The sequence below is a fragment of the Dreissena polymorpha genome, chromosome 15 (genome assembly GCF_020536995.1).
Source record: "Dreissena polymorpha isolate Duluth1 chromosome 15, UMN_Dpol_1.0, whole genome shotgun sequence".
NCBI classification, from domain to species: Eukaryota; Metazoa; Mollusca; class Bivalvia; order Myida; family Dreissenidae; genus Dreissena; species Dreissena polymorpha.
In genome coordinates, this window is record NC_068369.1 from 21234749 (window position 1) to 21260180 (window position 25432).

Consider the following 25432-nt stretch of genomic DNA (forward strand, 5'->3'; position numbering starts at 1 on the left):
ATATTTTTCAACAGACTTATCGAGTGTTGACAAGGTTTCAGTACAGCCATGTTAGAAAAACAATTCGACCCTAGCAACTGTATTTTTCATTGGCCAAAAACTAATTTCAGACTTGTGATATCATTAGTTTTTTATCCCAAATGACCCAGTTTCAAAGGCAGCTGGGATGTAATTGGGACAAATGTTGCAACCAATTTTAATGAACAAGAGAACAAGAAGTCCACAGTCACTCACCTGAGACTTCAGAGGACTGAACTGGTCTCAGCAACTTTTCAGATGTTTCTGAAACCAATTTCAAACTTGACCAAAATATCAACTACAGAGTTAACAAGGTTTTACTATAGCCATATAAAGAAAAATGCCCAGCCCCCTGGGGGCCATGTTTTTCAACAGACTGGGACCATTTGTGAACTCAGCCCTGATCATTAAAACAAATGTACTGACCAAGTTTCATGAAGATTGGGCTATAAATGTGACTTCTAGAGTGTTTACTAGGTTTTACTTTAGCAATATAAATGCCACTTCCCTGGCCGCAATTTTTCCACGAAGAATAACAATTTCTAAACTCAGCCAAGCTATCATTAGAGAAAATGACCAAGTTTCATAAAGATTTGACCATTAATGTGACTTCAAGAGAGGTAACAAGGTTTTACTACAGCCATATAAGGGAAAATGCCCCTTGAATAATTAAAAAAGGACTTTCCACGCAATTGAGCTAAAATAAAAAGTTTTAAACTAAAGGAAAAGATGAATCAAGGGCTATAACCCCAGAGATTTCGGGGGAATTAGGTTGATCATCACATTTTGACTACAACCTCTGACATTTTCATTATTGCATGGAACTGCTACAAAAGTTACTCTCAGTTTAAGCATTATTTAAGAAATAATATTTTTCTATCATGGTTTGTTGTCGAATAACCCACAGTAAGGAGTATAGATGCGTAGGAATTAAATCACAAGTGGGAAGCACGAGTGATTTGATAACACGCATCTATACAACTTACTGTGGGTTATTTGACAACAAACCATCATAGAAAAATATCATTTCGATTCTAACACGATTCTGATTGATTTGGTTCAAGCTTTAGGACGTGAACTATATTTTTCAATACTCCGCCCTTCTTAGTACTAAGTTCACTATTTAGTGACGTCATTGAATTGAACAAACATATGATGTAATTTTCATTCATAAATATTTTGCAAATATCGTCACTTTCATTGAAAACAACAATCGTAGAAACTTAATAACGTCACGTTTATATATGCTACTGAAAAGCTGACATGCTATAAATGTTTTCTGAATTACGTTTCCCAACAAATAACATTCTTTGTATAAGTGGTTATGCCAATTATCACCAAATATACAATTTGTTGTTTCATTACATTTATATACATGCTACATTTATTACATTTTTTTAGAGCGAGTTTTAGCATGTGCATTTTACTGCAATATTTTCTTTATTAATTCGGAACTATTTTCGAAACATTAAGCTCCGCCCATAAGTTATTGCAGAATAACACACACTTGATTTCCTTCTTTGTCTATAGAATACAAGTCGCGTGCTGTGTTAGAATTTTATATCATCCATTAATGCAGTCAAGAAATACAAACACAAAATACAATTATAGTGTTTTTATTTAATTATAATATTGCACTTACAACACAAAGAAAGATGCTTTAATAAAATTAACAACATAATTAAAATAGCTATAATATTTTGTCATTCAACAAGGTTCAAATACATGTATATAGAAAATAACTTATAGAGTATTTTTATAATGTTATGGCAACAACTTATTTATTGTAGTTTTTTATAATCATGTAATTTTTTTAATCTCTGAAAGCAGTCTCAAGAACATAACCCTTTGCATTTGTCGTCTGCTAAAATGTTGTCTGCTAAATTTCTAAAATTAGCATTTTCTTCATTTTTTTTTAAAGAATACTATCAGAATGACAAACAGTTTGGATCCTGATGAGACGCCATGTTCTGTAGCGTCTCATCTGGATCCAAACTGTTTGCAAAGGCCTTCAAAATTCGGTTCCAGCACTGAAAGATTTAACATGGTTACCTAAATATCATTCAAGTAAACCATAGGATACCCCAGTCATTTCTGAACACTGAATCTCAGCAGTAAAAAATTGGTACACAAACAAATGAAAACACATGAACAGGTAAACTATTAATATTCTTAATATATTTTCATATATTTAAATTTTCATAAGTGTTACCAAAAATAATTTGATGAAGCATCTTATCTTTGCTCTTACCAGATATTTAAAATATCCTTTTTTATTTTATGCTTTCCGATGCTTTATAGAGAAATATTGTGAAAAACAATGCCCCCTACTGCGCCGCTCTGAAGCCATATATTTGACCTTTGACCTTGAAGGATGACCTTGACCTTTCACCCCTTAAATTGTGAAGCTCCATGAGATACACATGCATGCCAAATATCAAGTTGCTATCTTCAATATTGCACAAGTTATGACCAAGGTTAAAGTTTTGGGACAGACAATCAGACACACACATACAATACATGATCATTCAATCCGGGGTCATAACAAGAACTGTTGTTTTTTTTTTTTTTTTTTTTTTGGGGGGGGGGGTGGGGGGTCTGGGGGTGAGGGGGCGTGGGGGATTGTTTGAGTGGAGTGCATTGTGGTATGTAAGGTAATTGTTGTTTTGTCAAACTTTAACATAGATTTATCAATAATATGCACATTCTAAGTATAAAAGGGGCCATCATTCTGTCAAAATGCTTGATACAGTTGTCTGCTCTTGTTTATAGGTTGGGGTCATATTGGTAAACAAGTATGCAAAATATGAAAGCAATATGTCAAGGGACACAGGAAATATTTGGGGTAGTACGCAAACTTTATCATAGATTTATCAATAATATGCATATTCTAAGTATAAAAGGGGCCATTATTATGTCAAAATGCTTAATACAGTTGTCTGCTCTTGTTTATAGGTTGGGGTCATGATGGTTAACAAGTATGCAAAATATGAAAGCAATATGTCAAGGGACATTGAAAATATTTGGGGTAGTATGCAAACTTTAACATTTGGATGCAAACGGACACGGAACAGCAACGCCGACACCGGGGTGAGTAGTATAGCTCCACTATATATATTTCATATATAATAGTCGAGCTAAAAATACAAGTTGCATCAACTATATTACTTGAACAATTGAGGATAATGGACCAAATAATAACACCCTCTGCACCAAAAAAAACACATCCTCTTTTAAAAACAATGGCAACTACTATTCAATGTTAACCATATGTCAATATAGTAATGTTCATCATGTTAACATGCAAAATAGCGAGACTTTGGTACAATAAAAATATTATTTATGATACAGATGATATAATGAATCTTATAAAGAAAGCAGCATCACTACATTTAACAAGTCTTCTCCTTTGACTGCACATTTTAATCAATGAAAACAAGTTGGTTCTTAACCCTTTCCTGCTCCGAAGCAAAATGAAAATGACTTTGTGCAAAAAGCATAATACCAGAACTGCCTGTTCAGGTTTTATGATGCTCATCAGTATCTATGGGTTTGAAATGAAGCCTTTAAAACTTGAATCTAGTAAGAAAGGTCTTAAATTAAATGTAACTTTCTAAGGGACTACAAAAACGTCAAAATACGTATGCAAGTGGTAAAGAGTTAATCAATGAAAAAATAAATAAGAGTTGGTTCTCAATATACCATTATTCTTATGACATGAATCCATCAATCAATCTCAACACAAAGTCACAGAAATATCACATGCGTTCTCAGAAGACAGTCCTTGGGAGGTATATGAATTGTTATGAAGATATATATATATATTATCCGATTCAAACAATTTAGCCACATCCTGTGAAAATGGTTCTTATGCCATATGCAGCCAGCGTAGCTCCAGACCAGCCTGTGCATCTACGTCAATGTATTACAGAAAGGATAGCTTCTGGACAGATTGGTCTGGAACAATGCAGGTATCATGTCATGTAACATGGGTCTTTGGTCATGTTATTCAAATATTCATGTCAAAATCTATACTGCAAACACATACATATGCCAGTTCAAAATCACAAACATATGAAAGTAACAACAAAGAAAACTAGAAATGGCGCGGCAGAGGCCGACGCGTATCCCCACTCCGCATGTTTGACCCAGGGGCGCCCCTGGGTTGGTAATGGGGCCATGCATAGTTGAGATTCACCTTATTGTCATAAGAGAAGTTCATTATCAATAAGAAGTGAATCGGTGTAGAAATTAAGAAATTTTAGTAAAAGACAATTATGGGTGGGTGTGGCCATTATGGGCGGGTCGCCCCAGGGTTGGTTGTGGGGCTATACATAGTTGAGATTGACCGTATTGTCATGAGAGATGTTCAGTATCAATTTGAAGTAAATCGGTGTAGAAATGAAGAAATTATAGTAAAAGGAAATTTTGGGTGGGCGTGGCCTATGTGGGCGGGGCGCCCCAGGGTTGGTAATGGCGCCATGCATAGTTGAGATTGACTGTATTGTCATTAAAGAGGTTCAGTATCAATTTGAGGTGAATCGGTGTAGAAATGAAGAAATTATAGTAAAAGGCAATTTTGGGTGGGCGTGGCCTATGTGGGCGGGGCGCCCCAGGGTTGGTAATGGGGCCATGCATAGTTGAGATTAACTGTATTTTCATAAGAGAGGTTCAGTATCAATTTGAAGTGAATCGGTGTAGAAATGAAGAAATTATAGTAAAAGGCAATTTTGGGTGGGCTCGGCCTATGTGGGCGTGGCCTATGTTGGCGGGGTGCCCTAGGGTTGGTAATGGGGCCATGCATAGCTGCGATTGACCGCTGTTTTGTCATAAGAGAGGTTCAGTATCAATTTGAAGTGAATCGGTGTACAAATGAAGGAATTAGAGTAAAAGGCAATTTTGGGTGGGCGTAACCTATGTGGCCGGGGCACCCCAGGGTTGGTCATGGGGCCATGCATAGTTGAGATTGACCGTATTGTCATAAGAGAGGCTCAGTATCAATTTGAAGTAAATCGGTGCAGAAATGAAGAAGTTAATGTAAAATAACATAAAAAATGAGTGAAAATCTCTGACCTGTCCCCGCCCCGCCCCCCTTAACTTTTGACCCAGGGGTCAGATCAAAATTCTGTCACTGTCACCGTCACACATATGCTCATAGCTACCATGTATGTAAGTTTCAAGATTCTAGTGCTTATAGTGTAGGAGGAGCAGGTGGCCAGGACGGACGGACGGAGGGACAGACGCACATCACCACAATATCCCCACTTTTTATCCGAAAACGGTGGGGATAACAATAACAACAAAAAAGAAAACAATAACAAAATTGAACATACACTTTGTATATACATTGGTTTATGTATTATTAACATACAAATAGCATGTAATTTTATGAATTAAAGAACACCATTATCAATATGAGTAAATATAAGTTATACAAATATAATTTATTTTTCATATAAAATGAAAATTTTCTATTACTACAAAATGCATAATCTGTCATGATTGAAATGGTCCCCGTTCAGTGAATGCCATTCAATGTTTTGGCCATTTCAGTGACTTTTCAGGCTGAAATTCCCGTGCTCAAAAATAATTTTTTTTATTGCTAAAAAGCATTAAAATACCTATATCGTTTAAGACTTTCACTTTGAATAAAAAGGAGACTAAATTTGGACAAACAATTACTTATAACTGCAATTTTTCTAAATAATCCCATCACATTTCATAGAACCAAGTTTTAAGCATAATCTTAGTTAGCATTACTTGAAAAGTAGTTGATTAATTTTTAAAACAAAGAAGAACATAAACATGTATTTATGTTAAAAAAATCTTTAAGATCTGAGGTGACCCCGCCTTTGTCCCCAATAGGTAAGAAAAATGCTCAATTTCATTTTTTTTAAGTGCAGAAATTGTTTATTGCATTATACTTATCTTAATCATGGTACTCGTCACAGAACAAATGCAGAAGTCCACTATTAATTTATTAAAGTACACAAAGTAATAACTAAACTTAATTAACCCTCCCTTAATAAAATCTTCAAAAAGTGTGATATTTTATAATTATTAATGGAACAAAATATGTGTTTGTCAGAAACTTGAGCTACATCGGTTCTAAGCCGTGCATGATAAACTTAATCTTTATCCCAAACTCACATAATATTCTCTATATACAATAAAGTTATACTAAATGAATGGAAATGACATCCGGGAATGCACATCATCATAACTGGCAGTGAAGTTAATGAGACATTAACAAATACGCATGCATTAGGAATAAAGTTTGATCACACCATTGACTTTTTCATAAATAAATTTGAGCTGCAACATTGAACACACAAAATACTTTGGAAAGTTGCCTTATATTTTGTGTGAACACTTATTTATGAACGCATTAGGTGCATTTTTAGCTTTGTTGATTGTAAAAAGCAAAACTACGACACTCAGTACTTGAAAATGACGTAAAAGCTTGTAATAACAGGTTCTTTAACAGAAGTATCACAGATAAAACAGTAGAAAATGAAAATAAAGAATAAAGGTAACAAAAGCAAATGCATTCAATAGAAGTTAAGGAAAATGTATCACTGATGTAAAGCTTTATATACATACCGATAAACATATTTATTAGAATGGATCGAGATACACTACAGATGTGACATTATTGAGTGACAAAGTCACAGTATCAACGTACTCCGTCAATGAACATGTGTAGTGCATTCTCATTGGAATGTTACAATAATAAGCAGTTTGAAAACCCCCCACATGTCTACGAAAAATAACAAGACAAACATATATGGTCAGGAAAGTATGTCTTTGGAACACAATGTGTTTGCATTTAGTTATGTTACTATATTAGGAACATTTTTTCAGTACTCCAGGGCTCATATTCACCTAGCCATTCTTAGACTAAATTATAAGTAATAGAACCAAGAAAAATACGTCAAGCGTTTTAAAATATACAAGTTTTCACTGCTGATAATGTCCTTAACAGAGTGTTTTCATGAAGAAATGCAGAGGTGGAGGAACTTAATGCCAAACCTGACTCAAAATGAAAGCAAATCTTGAATATTCCAATTCAAAGAATATTTGTTATTCTTAGACTTCAGTAGAAGAATAACTGGTTGAATATGGGCTCAGTATCAAGTACCCAAGTATAAACCCTTTCCCACTCAGAAACAAAGTGCAAACAGCATAAAACTAGAACAGCCTGCGAGTAACTCTCATGTCTGCTTATCAGTATCTAAGGGTTGGAAATGAAGCCTTTAAAACATGAATCTATTAAGAGAGGTCTTCCATGAAATTTTACAACACAAGCTTAAAAATATCTAAATGGTAAAGGATTTAATTTGTATCTAAGTGGTAAAGGGTTAAATACATATCTAAGTGGTAAATGGTTAAATATGTATCTATGTGGTAAATGATTAAATACATATCTAAGTGGTAAAGGGTTAAATACATATCTAAGTGGTAAAGGGTTGAATAAGTATCTAAGTGGTAAAGGGTTGAATACATATCTAAGTGGTAAAGGGTTGAATACATATCTAAGTGGTAAAGGGTTGAATACATATCTAAGTGGTAAAGGGTTGAATACATATCTAAGTGGTAAAGGATTGAATACGTATCTAAGTGGTAAAGGGTTGAATACATATCTAAGTGGTAAAGGGTTGAATACGTATCTAAGTGGTAAAGGGTTGAATACATATCTAAGTGGTAAAGGGTTGAATACATATCTAAGTGGTAAAGGATTGAATACATATCTAAGTGGTAAAGGGTTGAATACATATCTAAGTGGTAAAGGGTTAAGAGTGAGTTTTTTTTACCCATATACAGGTTCTTAGACATCAATTCTTTTACAACTTTGAGGCAACTCAAGGTGTCTGGTTTTGGGTTATTTACTAGATGCTATTTTGAAATGATTTATGTATGGAGCACCATTTTGACTATTGCTGATTTTGCTGATACACATAGTGGAACACTCTACACAAACACATATGATTTTGTAAAATGATCACTGCATTGCAATAAAGTATGGATAAAGTCATCAAAGCACTAACAAAGATGATTCACAAGTTATAGGAGCTGTGTCTTATATATGGCTCACAAGTTATAGGAACTGTGTCTGATCCGATAGAGTGGGTTCGGACTCTCCTCCATCTCAGAATCCGGACTCTGGTCCATTTCACTGTGTCCACTCTCCGGACTCCATGAGTTGGAAAAATCAGACTCAACGTTGTTTGGTCCAGACTTGCCCCTACTCGGGCTGTTCCGCCGCTTGTCTTTTCCTCGATACCTCGCCGCGTTCAGGTCTTCCATTTCAACTATACGATTCACGGGCAGACCGAAGTTGATCGGACCGCTTCCGACTGCTACAGCGCCAGCCTCACTTGGGGAATCGATGGCCTCCGAGTTTTCCTCGCTGCTCACGTAGAACAGCCTCTTCTCCGTGGCCTTGTTTCCCTGGCAACCGCGGTCCGGTGAGTCCAGAGCACCTGGGGAGGAGTCGGTCGTGGGGGAGGTGGATGAGGAGGCCACCTCCATCTTGTAGTGATCGTCGCTGATGGAGATATCCTCGTCAGCGTTCCCCAGGTTTTGGGACCAGCGAAGAGTACCCTTCAGTACGTCTCGAACCTAGAGCAATGAACAAGTTAGAGAAAAGAGAACACAATTTAGGCTTAGTTAAAACAGACATGAGCCTTGTTCTGAGAAAAATGAGCTCAATGAATGTGCATAAAATGTCATCTGAAACAAGACTATTGCCGAGCAATATAAGTCCCCTACCAGTGAAACTCCACCATTTTCAGCAATATTTCTTGTCTATTTGTTCCATAGCAACAAGAATTTTTGACGCAGGAACAAAATGAAAATAATGATGTGCATAATCTCCATATTGCTATCTATCCATGCTTTAAGTTTCATGATAAAATATGAAGAACTTTTAAAGTTATCGCAGGATCCACTATTTTCAGCAATATTTCTAGTCTATTTGTTTATATTTCAAGTCTATTTGTTGCCATAACAACCAGACTTCTTGACGTAGGAACAAAATGAAACGATGTGCATAATCTCCATATTGCCATCTGTCCATGTTTCAAGTTTCATGAAAAAATATGAAGAATTTTTAAGTTATCGCAGGATCCAGAAAAGTGTGACGGACGGACGCACAGAGCGCAAACCATATCACCTACGGTTTCGATAGGGGACTAATAAGCCTGTAACAGGCTAATCAGGGATGACAGTTTATCCTTATTATTTTATGGAATTTTTTGTTTACACAAAGTCACTTCTAAATAAAAACCCAGTTTAGGCAAAGAGTGTCGTCCCTGAATAGCCTGTGCCTACTGCTATGCATCAGCATCTCATGGTTACAAATGAAGCCTTAAACCCTTTGCATGCTGGGAAATTTGTCGTCTGCTAAAATGTCTTCTGCTGAATTTCTAAAATTAGCATTTTCTTTCTTTTTTTTTCAAAGAATACTATCAGAATAGCAAACAGTTTGGATCCTGATGAGACGCCACGTTCTGTGGCGTCTCATCTGGATCCAAACTGTTTGCAAAGGCCTTTTAAATTCGGTTCCAGCACTCAAAGGGTTAATACTTGAATCTAGTAAGAAAACTCTGAAATTTAATTTGATTTTCTAAGTGACTATAAACGCATCAGAGCGCTATCTGACTAGTAAAGGGACAACTTATACACGGAGGCACTAAAGAACTTTCATATAGTATTCATATAGTTTGCCGTGGCGTAATGGATAAGGTGTCCGCCTAGCGATCTGGAGGTCATGGTTGGATCCCCACTCACGAAGCGTTTTTTAGATGTTCCCCAAAGACACCAAGTACTGGTTATAGGCTCAGAAAACGGGCTCGAGAGCGTTTCTAAAAGCCTGAGGCTTTCAATGCAATAGAGCTAACAAGAGCACCGCATAACGGGTGCCACGCTTGGCTGCGAGTGCAGTTTTGAATAAATGAAAGCTTGTCAGAATTTTTATTTTTTTTAGAGGTCACAGTGACCTTGGCCTTTGACCTAGTGACCCAAAAATGGGTGTGTCATGTAGAACTCATCCTTGTGCAGCTAAATATGAAGTTTCAAAGTTGTAGGTTGAAGCATTTTGATTTTAGAGCCAATGTTCAAAACCTTGACAAATTGTTAAGGTTTTAGCACGACACGGACGGCGGTAACGACACGACGGGCTGGCTATGACAATACCTCGGGTTTTCTTCGCGCTAAAATTTATAGGTTTAAACTAAAGCACATTCATAAAACCTTAATTTCGCACCTGTTTTATGCCTGCGATGGCCACCATTATCTCATCCTCGTTCTTAAGGACCTGATGCAGCAGTTCTGCCTGCAGTCTCTCTATATGGTGGTCCAGCTTGCTGGCACAGTACGTACACATTGACTGCTTCTCGTGCAGCAGACCGCGCACTGACGCAAGCTCCACCTCCGTGTTACTGGGAGGGACCGCCTGGAAAAAAACTACACTCTTCACTCAATCGAAGATCTTACAACAAATTTAAGTTATGACTGAAATTTTAGCGAACAACAAATAGATAGTTATGACAAATTTATGTTAAGACTGAGTTTTCAAATAATTTTTTTTTCTATTATTTCTGAAATCTCACTGGCAAATCATTGTACATACTACTTCATACATGTAGCACATTTGTAATGGTGTAATAAAGACATTGTCTTGTGATTTACAGGCGGAAATTTCAATTTCACCAAATCTTGGGAATTTAAAGAATTATAATCTCAGGAATTGTGTTGAACTTCATGGTAATTACCTACCTTACATTTCAATTCAACTGCCTAAGAACTGTGAAATTACTATTATAATCAATTTCATGCACAAACTTGTAACAAATTATGATGACATTTAACTGACCGACAAACAAAACCACTTCAAACTTCGTTTGTGGAGGTAGAATGATCCTGTTTGAGTTAACCTAACCTGTTTGACCTGCTTTTTAGCCTTGCCCCTGTTGGGCATGGTGGCGTATCGTGTCGGACTCTCTGGAATGGAGACGTTGTCAGGGGTGGTGGCGGGAGACTGAAGGCTCTGGGTCTCAAACCTGCCCAGACTGGAGTGAGACTGCACCGAGCGGAACACAGAGTCCTCCACCTGCGAGAGACTGGCTGAGGACCCACGCTTGTGCTGAGGGACCGCACCGGGAGTCGGGCTCACTGGATGTGGTTGAGAGACGAATTGAAACTTTATAACAATCAACTGTCATATGACTTTTGACCAAGTTTGTTGAAGATCGGATAAAAATTACTTCAATTAGAGAGCAGACACCATGCTAAATGCTTGAAATGCACTAAGTGACCCTGTGACCTAGTTTTTGACCCGGCATAACCCATATTCGAACTTGACCTAGATATTGTCTAGATAAAACTTCTGACCAAGTTTGGTGAAGATCGGATGAAAACTACTTGAATTAGAGAGCGGACACTGCTGTGGAAGCCGCCCGCCCGCCGCCAAGGTGAAACTATAATACGTCCAGTTTTTTAAAAACGGGTGTATAAAAAGACTTCATTAAGTGCCATACGACAGAGGAAATCAGACTGGAAATTGGAACTTTGTAACATTTAGGATAAACTATTATACTTCTGTCAGGCCAATTGTGACAGAAAAAGGCAAATACATATCAACTTATAAAAGAAATTTTAATGATTTTAATGGGTTTATTTATGAACAGTAGTGAAAAAAAGTTAATATTTTTCCATTAAACAGTATAAATTCAATGGTGATTCTGAAATAAATATAAAAAATCAAAGTAATAAGTAAATAACTTAAATTCATTTTGGTCATAAAACACATATATTGTACCTTCTATTGACACAATACTGCATGTCAATCAGTCATAATCGAAGGTGCAGATCTCCATTTCAATAATTTTCGTTATAATGTGTATGACAGAACAATGTTTTCTTTAAACAAGAGGGCCAAGATGGCCCTAGCTCGCTCATCTGAGAGGAGTCAGTTCATTTAATCTTTACCAAACATCAAACTTGACCTAGATATTGTCCAGACAAACATCCTGGTCAAGTTTCATCATTATTGAACCAATACTCTGGCATATGGAGTGATTTTGTTTTTGTAAGATTTGACCTGGTGGCCTATATTTTGAGATGACCCCCCTAACCAAACATCAAACTTTGCTTACAAAAATTAATATTATGACCAAGATTAATAAAATCTGAAACAAAATTGTGACCTCTAGAGTGTTTGCAAGGATTTTGTATAATATAATGAAAATTTGGACAATCTAAGGGCAATAATTATGGCATTAATTATTTGATATATATAAAACCAATCTTTTCACCAAGTTTCGTGATGATTGGGCAAAAAATGTCACTTCTAGAGTGTTCACAAGCTTTTATATAAATATAAGAAAACTGCTCCCCCCCCCCCCCCCCCCCCCCCGCCGGCCATGTTATTCAACTTACCGGGACCATTTTCAAACTCAACTCTCATATCAAAGAAACAAATTTTCTGACCAAATTTCACGAAAAATTGGGCCAAAATGTGACTTCTAGAGTGTTAACATGTTTTCACTATATACATATATAGAAAAATGCCCCACCCACTGGCGGCCATGTTTTTTCATCGATCTGGACCATTTTCAAACTCGTCCGAGATATCAATAAAACCAATGTTTTGACCAACTTTCATGATGATTGGGCAAAAATTGTGACTTCTAGAGTGTTTACAAGGCTTCTCTATAGCCAAATGAGGAAAACTGCCCCCCCCCCCCCCCCCCCCCCCCCCCCCGGCAGCAATGTTATTCAACTGACCGGAACCATTTTCGAACTCAACTCTCATATCAAGGAAACAAATGTTCTGACCAAATTTCATGAAAATTGGGCCAAAAATGTGACTTCTAGAATGTTCACATGTTTTCATATATACATATAGAGAAAAATGCCCCGCCCACTGGAAGCCATGTTTTTTCACCGATCTGGACCATTTTCAAACTAATCCGAGATATCAATAAAACCAATGTTTTGACCATCTTTCTTGATGATTGGGCAAAAATTGTGACTTCTAGAGTGTTTACAAGGTTTCTCTATAGCCAAATAAGGAAAACTCCCCCCCCCCCCCTGGCAGCCATGTTATTGATCTAACCGGAACCATTTTCGAACTCAACTCTCATATCAAGGAAACAATTAAATGTTCTGACCAAATTTCATGAAAATTGGGCCAAAAATGTGACTTCTAGAGTGTTCACATGTTTTCACTATATACATATAGAGAAAAATGCCCTGCCCACTGGCGGCCATGTTTTTTCACCGATCTGGACCATTTTCGAACTCGTCCAAGATAACAATAAAACCAATGTTTTGACCAACTTTCATGATAATTCGGTAAAAATTGTGACTTCTAGAGTGTTTACAAGGTTTCTCTATAGCCAAGTAAGGAAAACTGCCCCCCCCCCTCTGGCAGCCATGTTATTGAACTGACCAGAACCATTTTCGAACTCTACTCTCATATCAAGGAAACAAATGTTCTGACCAAATATCATGAAATTTGGGCCAAAAATGTGACTTCTAGAGTGTTCACATGTTTTCACTATATACATATAGAGAAAAATGCCCCGCCCACTGGCGGCCATGTTTTTTCACCGATCTGGACCATTTTTGAACTCATCCCAGAAATCAATAAAACCAATGTTTTGACCAATTTTCATGATGATTGGGCATAAATTGTGACTTCTAGAGTGTTTACAAGGTTTCTCTATAGCCAAATAAGGAAAACTGCCCCGCCCAATTGCGGCCATGTTTTTCAACGGACCAGAACCACTTTTGAACTCAACCAACATATTATTAAGACAAATATTTTGACAAAGTTACATGAAGATTGGGCATGAAATGTGACTTCTACAGTGTTTACAAGTTTTTTCTTTTTTTTGACCTAGTGACCTAGTTTTTGACCCGGCACGACCCAGTTTCGAATACGACCGAGATTTTTATGGGACAAAGCTTCTGACCAAGTTTCATGAAGATCGGACAATAAATGTGGCCTCTAGAGTGTTTAAGAACAAATGTGGATGGACAGACGGACAGACAGACGACGGACAAAGACCGGTCACAAAAGCTCACCTGAGCTAAAAATTGAAACTAAAAAAAATTAATCGCCATGATTAAAATTTATTAAGTTATCTTTAAATTAAATAACACTAAAATACAATCATGACTTATAACTTCATCAAGAAACATACACTACATGTGAGTGTGAATAAATAAATCCTTATTAAATCATCAACAGATTTCAATCGGATTGCAAATAAGACGCTGTGTTTGAAGTCGTCAGTATCCGTCCACTGGCCTGTTTTAAAACTTCTTAGTACAAAATTATTTCAATCTTAAGTTAAAAATAAGGTAAGGTGATGTGTTGAATGGCTTGATGTTCATCAAATGGTCAATGTGGGTAAGCAAAACACTACAATCACAACATCAAAATAAAACATGCCAGTACAGTAAACACGAGTACATGCAGGTTCCATGACAACACCAAGGTACCTGGCGAGATATCGGTCTGCAAATTCATTGGTTCGCTAGAGGATTTCGACAGTTTCTGTCGCCCAGGGGCTGTTAGAGTTTTGGGACGTGATGTGGAGTACAGTTTACGTGTAAGGGACTGCAGCGTTCCTGAACTACTGTTACTAGGCTTCAAGGGAGCCATTTCTGACAAGAAAACAGTTGTTAACATTTTTTTCAGTGTTAATTTTTTTTCTGCTTAATAGCATTTCTGTCATTTTACTTACCTGTCACTTTTTCTGTGCAATCTTTGCGCATTTAAGCCATTTACTGTTACTTAGTGAACAAACTTATGCAAGTAACAAAAATCCCCTCTAATTGATTCAGAGGAAGGGGGAAAACAGCCATAGCAGTCATTTCCTGCATATTCTTTGCACAATTTGTGTCAACAGGCAGGGATTTGAACGAATGTCCTGCGTTTTACCAAAAGAACTAACCAGATTGAGCTAGATTACCTTCCATAATAAAAGACATGATATGTTTAATCCATAACTCTTATGAGCATTAATTTTCTGCATTTTATTGTTTTGTGAAAATGAACGAAGACGTTATAAGAACGGATAAAAATTCTATCAGCCATTCCTTACCCTTCTATAGCTCACCAACACTGACATCATGATACCTTAAACTCAATAAGCATCAATGAAGTGCTTGTAAAATGATGTTCAGGAAATTAAATTTTGCGAAAAAAGAATAAATATTAGAGAATATTTGTATTGGATAATTTTCAGCCTTGTGCATCACAAGCTGCATGATGTCATACAAGTATATTTAGTGTGATACAATTTAATCTTTTTCACTCAGTTTTAAGTATGGAATCTCATATATTTATCAACCAACCAATGGAGGGGTGATGATGTATTGTCAACCCAAGAATGGCAATGTCATTACCTTTTTAATGGTTGACAATGCATTGCAGTGTTTTTTTCATTCAAAATTGGGTCCGATAATCGGCCCCAATCCCAATGGAAACAAGGGCTGTTTGTAAAACATGCATGCCCCTCAAATGGGCTGTCCGTTGTAGTGGCAGCCATTGTGTGAATACGTTTTTTGTCACTGTGACCTTGACCTTTGACCTAGTTACCTGAAAATCAATAGGGGTCATTTGCGAGTCACGATCAATGTACCTATGAAGTGTCATGATCCTAGGCAAAAGCGTTCTTGAGTTATCATCCGAAAATCATTTTACTATTTCGGGTCACCGTGACCTTGACCTTTGACCTTGTGACCTCAAAATCAATAGGGGTCATCTGCGAGTCATGATCAATCTACCTATGAAGTTTCATGATCCTAGGCGTATGCGTTCTTGAGTTATCATCCGAAAACAATTTTACTATTTCGGGTCACCGTGACCTTGACCTTTGACCTAGTGACCTCAAAATCAATAGGGGTCATCTGCGAGTCATGATCAATCTACCCATGAAGTTTCATGATCCTAGGCGTATGCGTTCTTGAGTTATCATCCGGAAACCATTTTATTATTTCGGGTCACCGTGACCTTGACCTTTGACCTAGTGACCTCAAAATCAATAGGGGTCATCTGCAAGTCATGATCAATCTACCCATGAAGTTTCATGATCCTAGGCGTATGCGTTCTTGAGTAATCATCCGGAAACTATTTTACTATTTCAGGTCACCGTGACCGTGACCTTTGACCTAGTGACCTCAAAATCAATAGGGGTCTTCTGCGAGTCATGATCAATGTACCTATGAAGTTTCATGATCCTAGGCCCAAGCGTTCTTGAGTTATCATCTGACAACCACCTGGTGGACGGACCGACAGACCGACCGACAGACCGACCGACATGAGCAAAGCAATATACCCCCTCTTCTTCGAAGGGGGGCATAATAAGTATATATTTTTCCGAAATGTGAGCTAAAAAGTTTAAATGGAAGGTTTAAAAAAAACAACAACATTTTTTTAGATCTCAGTATTTTATTCATGTCCCATCCATATCAGTTCAACCTTAGTAAATATAATACTGCAAACACTTGTATACTCAATTTTGAAGCATTTGTTAGCAAAACAACAACAACACTTATAATTTCCCAATTTTATTCAAAACGCCGCAAATTTTCCCAATCCAAAGGGACCCGGCCCCGTTCCCAAAATGGTGAGAAGAAAAAACACTGCATTGTAACACACTATGGTATGAGGTATGTATTTTGTTATACCAATACAAAAATCAGTACCATTGCTTCAACAATGATTACAAGGCAGATTCAGCCTTCAATACATTAAATCCCTGTATGACACATGCAGTTACCTATATTTAGATGTGTCATGTTAACAAGATTGCATGTGATCGATAGAGTATTTTGTTTAACTAGTTGGTATAAACCTGTAATGAAGTGCAGTAAATAGGAACTCATTGTTCGACAGAGATGGATTTCCACACAGAATGGATTAATTAACAAATAACTCAGTATGCCTATTATGAAAATAATACACGCTTTGCAGTGTTTTTTTCGTTCAAATTTGGGTCTGGTAGGGAGACGCATTCCCGAGAAAAAAAAGCATATATTTTTCCCAAATGGGGCCTAAAAATTCTCAATTGAAGGTTAACAAAAATTATTTTTAATAAGTCTAAATATGTCAAATCATCTCCAAATCTAGCTCTATAACTTGAACCTTAAAAACATAATATTGAAATCACTTTTATTATCAATTTTAAAGTATTTGTAAGCATAAAATCAACAACTGTACATTAATTTCCCAACTTAAGGCAAAAGGACGCGATATTTCCCATTCCAAAAGGACCCGGCCCAATTCCCAAAATGGTGAAAAAAAACACAGGCTTTGGTGACATACCTGTCGGCTGTGCGGGGGAGAATCTCTCAGCAGTTTGAACACTCTGGTATGTGTATGTTGGAGGGCGTGGAAATTGCTGCAATGTACACACAATACAGATAAACGCAACATTGATTTACATCAATATCTGAATGGTGAATGCAGGAGGGAATGGATATAAGCTCAATTTAATATGGATTTTGAATCTTACTAGCATTAATTTTACATTATAACTTCTTAATATATTATATTAGCTGTGTCTTAAGTTTATTACATTCATATAACAGTCATCTTTTAATCTGTTTGTCCATGTTTAAAATAAATGAAAAAACAACAATGAACATAAAATATAACATGCACACCTTATTGGTAAATTAAATGTTTTAAAAACCAGCATGTTTCCAATAAACCATTGAACATCACAGCTGTTATCCATCTGTGACTGCTCTCTGGTTTGTTTAAATAAACATGGATTACATGATTGTACAATGTCTAAACAGATGAACTCACATGTGGGTCTCTCAAGTAGCGTGCCTTGTCTATGAAGTAGTGAATGTCTCCCACTGGTGGGTACCTCATCAGAGTGATCAGACAGGAGGGGTAGTCAATAGACAGCACTGGAAATACATCAGATATATCAGCCTAGACAGGAGGGGTAGTCAATAGACAGCACTGGAAATACATCAGCTATATCACCTTAGACAAGAGGGGTAGACTATAGACAGCACTGGGAATACATCAGATATATCACCTTAGACAGGAGGGGTAGTCAATAGACAGCACTGGGAATACATCAGATATATCAGCTTAGACAAGAGGGGTAGTCCATAGAAAGCACAGGAAATATATCAGATATATCAGCTCAGACAGGAGGGGTAGTCAATAGAAAGCACTGGAAATACATCAGCTATATCACCTTAGACAGAAGGGGTAGTCAATAGACAGCACTGGAAATATATCAGGTATATCAGCTTAGACATGAGGGGTACTCAATAGACAGCACTGGAAATATATCAGGTATATCAGCTTAGACAGGAGGGGTAGTCAATAGACAGCACTGGAAATACATCAGATATATCACCTTAGACAGGATGGATAGTCAATGGACAGCACTGGAAATACATCAGATATATCACCATAGACAGGAGGGGAAGTTAATAGACAGCACTGGAAATACATCAGATATATCACCTTAGACAGGATGGATAGTCAATAGACAGCACTGGAAATACATCAGATATATCACCTTAGACAGGAGGGGTAGTCAATAGACAGCACTGGAAATACATCAGTGTGATCAGACAGGAGGGGTAGTCAATAGACAGCACTGGAAATACATCAGTGTGATCAGACAGGAGGGGTAGTCAATAGACAGCACTGGAGATACATCAGTGTGATTAGATCGGAGGGTTAGTCAACAGACAGCACTGGAGATACATCAGATATATCAGCTTAGACAGGAGGGGTAGTCAACAGACTGCACTGGAAATACATCAGATATATCACCTTAGACAGGAGGTGAAGTCAATAGACAGCACTGGAGATACATCAGATATATCACCTTAGACAAGAGGGGTAGTAAATAGACAACACTGGGAATACATCAGATATATCACCTTAGACAGGAGGGGTAGTCAATAGACAGCACTGGGAATACATCAGATATATCAGCTTAGACAAGAGGGGTAGTCAATAGACAGCACCGGACATACATCAGATATATCACCTTAGACCGGAGGGGTAGTCAATAGACAGCACAGGAAATACATCAGATATATCACCTTAGACAAGAGGGGTAGTCAATAGACAGCACTGGGAATACACCAGATATATCAGCTTAGACAGAAGGGGTAGTCAATAGACAGCACTGGAGATACATCAGATATATCATCTTAGACAAGAGGGGTAGTCAATAGACAGCACAGGAAATACATCAGATATATCACCTTAGACAGGAGGGGTAGTCAATAATCAGCACTGGAGAACATCAGATATATCACCTTAGACAGGAGGTGTAGTCAATAGACAGCACTGGGAATACATCAGCTATATCAGCTTAGACAGGAGGGGTAGTCAATAGACAGCACAGGAAATACATCAGATATATCATCTTAGACAGTAGGGGTAGTCAATAGACAGCACTGGGAATACATCCGATATATCACCTTAGACAGGAGGTGTAGTCAATAGAAAGCACTGGGAATACATCAGATATATCACCTTAGACAGGAGGGGTAGTTAATAGATAGCACTGGAGATACATCAGATATATCACCTTAGAAAGGAGGGGTAGACTATAGACAGCACTGGAGATACATCAGATATATCACCTTAGACAAGAGGGGTAGTCAATAGATAGCACTGGAGATACATCAGATATATCACCTTAGACAGGAGGGGTAGACTATAGACAGCACTGGAGATACATCAGATATATCACCTTAGACAAGAGGGGTAGACTATAGACAGCACTGGGAATACACCAGATATATCACCTTAGACAGGAGGGGTAGTCAATAGACATCACTGGAAATTCATCAGATATATCAGCTTAGACAGGAGGGGTAGTCTATAGACAGCACTGGAGATACATCAAATATATCAGCTTAGACAGGAGGGGTAGTCAATAGACAGCACTGGAGATACATCAGATATATCAGCTCAAACAAGAGGGGTAGACTATAGACAGCACTGGGAATACATCAGATATATCAGCTTAGACAGGAGGGGTAGTCAATAGACAGCTTAGACAGGAAGGGTAGTCAATAGACAGCACTGGAGATACATCAGATATGTCACCTTAGACAAGAGGGGTAGTCAATAGACATCACTGGAGATACATCAGATATATCACCATAGACAGGAGGGGTAGTCAATAGACAGCACTGGAAATACATCAGATATATAATCTTAGACAGGAGGGGTAGTCAAAAGACAGCACTGGAGATACATCAGCTATATCACCTTAGACAGGAGGGGTAGTCAATAGACAGCACTGGAAATACATCAGCTATATCACCTTAGACAGGAGGGGTAGTCAAAAGACAGCACTGGAGATACATCAGCTATATCACCTTAGACAGGAGGGGTAGTCAATAGACAGCACTGGAAATATATCAGATATACTGTGAAACCATTATTAATCGTCAGGCATTAATTTTCATAAATTTCGTCAGTCGACCGATCGGCGAATTTAAGATCCTAACGAACAATCATGCTCTATGTTTGAACAAAAACAAACACTAAGTTGAACAATATTTTAAAACTTTACCGTAGACATGAGGCATTAAATTCCAACATAATCCATGCACACATTCACTGCTGTTTCGTAATCAAGATTAATCCGGTTTTGACACATAGGGATGTTGATTACACAAAGTACTTAACTGACACGTTACACTTCTTTAAAACGCGTGTGCAGTACAGCTGTATCGAATGCGTTGACTTCGTTTATGTAGAATAGTAATGAATTAGCGCTAATTGTTTATAACTTTATTACCCATTAGGTGCATTGTGTTTTTAAGGGGTGTTGCATATTAGCCATCACGCAGCGAATGCCGATGAAATACAATAAACCAAATGAAAAGATGACGATGTGTGATCAACATGCGTATTTATCACAAATAAATACAGATTATTTTAATTGCTGTTTGTTGTTTGAATGTTTTCGTTTAACCACACTTATTACTATTTTATATGTATTAATTTATTTATTTTTAAATTATTGACATTTTTGATTTAGATCTATATACCGGTAGTTTACTTTTTAAGAACAAACACACACATAGAGTTCATAATTTGAATGTTGATATCAGAATAAAAAAGCATTTTATTTGAAAAAAAAACCACTTAACAATCTGGAACCTCTTTCGTATAACACAAACAGTTTTAAAACAGTATCGACAGCATTTTAATAAAATTGTTATCAGTATGGCAATTATAATAATAGAATAAGACTAATTGGCAATTGGCTTCGTTGTTACAAACACTCGTTAAAAGTTAACAATGAACGTGTGAAAGGCATATATTATGAGGGTCCATTACTGTCCCTTGATAACAAAAGACTAGTTAATTGGCATGTGACAAACAGGCCACAAACAGGCCCCACCTCCTGCAGTGATTCTCAAGTGTGTTCCCGCATTCGTACCACGATTTTTCGCAACTGCGATTGATCGCGAATATGTATTACACACAAATCGGATATTGACTGACGCATTTTTTTAAAATTCAAAATCAGAAATCGGCGAATTTATGTGCTGACGAAATCGTCATTTTTATAAAAATGGCGAAATTTTGTGCTGTCGAAAATAAATGGTTTCACAGTATCACCTTAGACAAGAGGGGTAGTCAATAGACAGCACTGGAAATACATCAGATATATCACCTTAGACAGGAGGGGTAGACTATAGACAGCACTGGAGATACATCAGATATATCACCTTAGACAAGAGGGGTAGACTATAGACAGCACAGGAAATACATCAGCTATATCACCTTAGACAGGAGGGGTAGACTATAGACAGCACTGGAGATACATCAGCTATATCACCTTAGACAAGAGGGGTAGTCAATAGACAGCAGTGGAGATACATCAGATATGTCAGCTGTGCTTAATGTCTGAGAAGAAGTGAATTTCTACCATAGCTCCATGCTAAATATTAACAATAGATATATCTTTGGACAGGTTATTACCATGTACCATTTACCTCTCAGAAACACGCTTTGACACATTTGCAATTTATAAGAATAAAATTATATTTAAGACTTTCTTAATAAATTCAAGTTTTAAAGGCTTCATTTCCAATCCTAAGATACTGATGAGCAGAAAACAGCATATACCCTCAACAGACTGCTTGTTACTCGCAGGCTGTTCTGGTTTTATGCAGCTTTTATAATGCAAATTTCAATTTGCTCATGAGAAGAAAAGGGTTAAAGCAGAAATTACTCACGATGGTCCCTCAAGTACAGAAGCATGGCCACGAAGATATAGTCCACAAGATCAAAGCCGATGCTGTCAGCAAATATGGCGTCCCACAGCACCAGCAGATCCTGCATGGGGAACTCACGTCCGAAGAGGAGACGTATCCAACGACTGGATAATCACAAAAAGGGCATGTCAGGCAAATCACAAATAATGACATAAATTTCTTTTTTATGAAGTGGATCCAATCAAATAATGTATAATAGTTTTAAAGCCAATATCCACACACACAAATTTGCTAAGATTGTTTTCAACAGACATCTTAGTGGCCAATATACATAACGCATAATTATTATCTGTAAAATAATAACAGAATGATAATTATTTATCATATATCTTACACAGGTGAGCATGTGATGCCTCTGCAGTAAATTGAGTAAGTACACAACTTTAAACCAAGCGCACAGGAATGTTTATATTGAATTTGTGCTTAGCACTTTTGAACAGAAAAACAATATGTTTCTTATAAACAAAATTGATTTTAGTGAAATGAACATGATGCCATTCTATCATGCATTCAAACATTTTCACTCAACATGTGCCCTTAACATTTTGATGAAGTAAGATTTTATTAATTTTGGGAAAATCAACAAAATTATAATTTGATAAAACAACAAATAATTATTGGTCTCCATTATAACTAACATCCCATAGATCTGTGGAGCTATTTCCTGTCGTTCAAGGTGCACGTGCAGCTCGTGGTCAGCCTTCTTGAGGAGGTAGTCTTGTATACGTGTCAGTTTGGTCACGATCACATTGGATGGGTTCAAGTCCTGGGGCTTGGCAAACGGCTGAGTGGCAGTAGGGTCTAAATCAGCCTGCAAAAGGGCAGTCATAAGAATGAACAGTGTGGCCATGCAAACAAGAGATAAAAGTCTTATTGTGGGAAATCTGGGCTTAATGCAAGTGTCATACAAGATTTATTAGCCTGTGCAAATGGAACAGGCTAATCAGGGACTACACTTTCTGCCTCCATTGGATTTACATTTAGAGGACTCCCATACAACAACAAAATTCATAAAAGCGGAAAGTGTTTCTTGATTAGCCTGTGCAGACAGGACAGGCTAATCTGGGATGACACTTTGCACACATGAATTAAGCCCATTTTTTTTAGACCGCGGCTCATATATGCGGTTTAAATTACAACAAAGTTTCTATCTTGTATTTGAACTGTGTCCATGCAGTGCATGAACACAGCTTTCATGTGGAGGATTAACTGTGCCCATGCATGGCATGAAATCAGTTTTCAAGGGGATGATGAACGCATAGACACAGTTTTCATTCATGGCATGGACAGTTTTTATGTGGATGATGAATGCAGACATGGACACAGTTTTCATGACATGCCTGGACAGTTTTATTGAGGATGATGAACTGGATATATCATCCCCTTGAAAACTGTGTCCATGCCTTCATCATCAACATAATCAGTTCATCATCCCCTTGAAAACTGATTCCATACCATGCACAGACACAGTTCATCATCCCCTTGAAAACTGATTCCATAACATGCACAGACACAGTTCATCATCCCCTTGAAAACTGATTCCATAACATGCACAGACACAGTTCATCATCCCCCTGAAAACTGATTCCATAACATGCACAGACACAGTTCATCATCCCCTTGAAAACTGATTCCATAACATGCACAGACACAGTTCATCATCCCCTTGAAAACTGATTCCATAACATGCACAGACACAGTTCATCATCCCCTTGAAAACTGATTCCATAACATGCACAGACACAGTTCATCATCCCCTTGAAAACTGATTCCATAACATGCACAGACACAGTTCATCATCCCCTTGAAAACTGATTCCATAACATGCACAGACACAGTCATCATCCCCTTGAAAACTGATTCCATAACATGCACAGACACAGTTCATCATCCCCTTGAAAACTGATTCCATAACATGCACAGACACAGTTCATCATCCCCTTAAAAACTGATTCCATAACATGCACAGACACAGTTCATCATCCCCTTGAAAACTGATTCCATAACATGCACAGACACAGTTCATCATCCCCTTGAAAACTGATTCCATAACATGCACAGACACAGTTCATCATCCCCTTAAAAACTGATTCCATGACATGCACAGACACAGTCATCATCCCCTTGAAAACTGATTCCATACCATGCACAGACACAGTCATCATCCCCTTGAAAACTGATTCCATAACATGCACAGACACAGTTCATCATCCCCTTGAAAACTGATTCCATAACATGCACAGACACAGTTCATCATCCCCTTGAAAACTGATTCCATAACATGCACAGACACAGTCATCATCCCCTTAAAAACTGATTCCATGACATGCACAGACACAGTCATCATCCCCTTGAAAACTGATTCCATACCATGCACAGACACAGTCATCATCCCCTTGAAAACTGATTCCATAACATGCACAGACACAGTTCATCATCCCCTTGAAAACTGATTCCATAACATGCACAGACACAGTCATCATCCCCTTGAAAACTGATTCCATAACATGCACAGACACAGTCATCATCCCCTTGAAAACTGATTCCATACCATGCACAGACACAGTTCATCATCCCCTTGAAAACTGATTCCATACCATGCACAGACACAGTCATCATCCCCTTGAAAACTGATTCCATACCATGCACAGACACAGTTCATCATCCCCTTGAAAACTGATTCCATAACATGCACAGACACAGTTCATCATCCCCTTGAAAACTGATTTCATAACATGCACAGACACAGTTCATCATCCCCTTGAAAACTGATTCCATACCATGCACAGACACAGTCATCGTCCCCCTGAAAACTGATTCCATACCATGCACAGACACAGTTCATCATCCCCTTGAAAACTGATTCCATAACATGCACAGACACAGTTCATCATCCCCTTGAAAACTGATTCCATAACATGCACAGACACAGTCATCATCTCCTTGAAAACTGATTACATACCATGCACAGACACAGTTCATCGTCCCCTTGAAAACTGATTCCATAACATGCACAGACACAGTTCATCATCCCCTTGAAAACTGATTCCATACCATGCACAGACACAGTCATCATCCCCTTGAAAACTGATTCCATACCATG

At 37.6% G+C, this 25432-nt stretch overlaps 2 protein-coding genes across 9 annotated transcripts in view; one reads left to right on the forward strand and one right to left on the reverse strand.

Annotated features, from left to right (window-relative positions):
* Nucleotides 1–25432, forward strand: part of LOC127859396 (membrane progestin receptor gamma-like) — a 418822-nt gene that overhangs the window by 50673 nt on the left and 342717 nt on the right. The gene's annotated exons all lie outside the window — the stretch shown is intronic.
* The window catches only part of LOC127859391 (TBC1 domain family member 5-like), a 76055-nt gene continuing 55964 nt past the window's right edge, over nucleotides 5342–25432 (reverse strand). For all 4 annotated transcript variants that reach the window (XM_052396746.1, XM_052396749.1, XM_052396747.1 and 1 more), the window contains 8 exons: nucleotides 22968–23140; nucleotides 22291–22433; nucleotides 17852–17958; nucleotides 17363–17438; nucleotides 14533–14697; nucleotides 10961–11193; nucleotides 10286–10474; nucleotides 5342–8640 (listed from right to left, as the gene is read on the reverse strand). In XM_052396746.1, the coding sequence (XP_052252706.1) occupies nucleotides 8110–8640; nucleotides 10286–10474; nucleotides 10961–11193; nucleotides 14533–14697; nucleotides 17363–17438; nucleotides 17852–17958; nucleotides 22291–22433; nucleotides 22968–23140 (1617 nt within the window). In that variant the 3' untranslated portion in view covers nucleotides 5342–8109. The remainder of the gene's footprint in view (nucleotides 8641–10285; nucleotides 10475–10960; nucleotides 11194–14532; nucleotides 14698–17362; nucleotides 17439–17851; nucleotides 17959–22290; nucleotides 22434–22967; nucleotides 23141–25432) is intronic.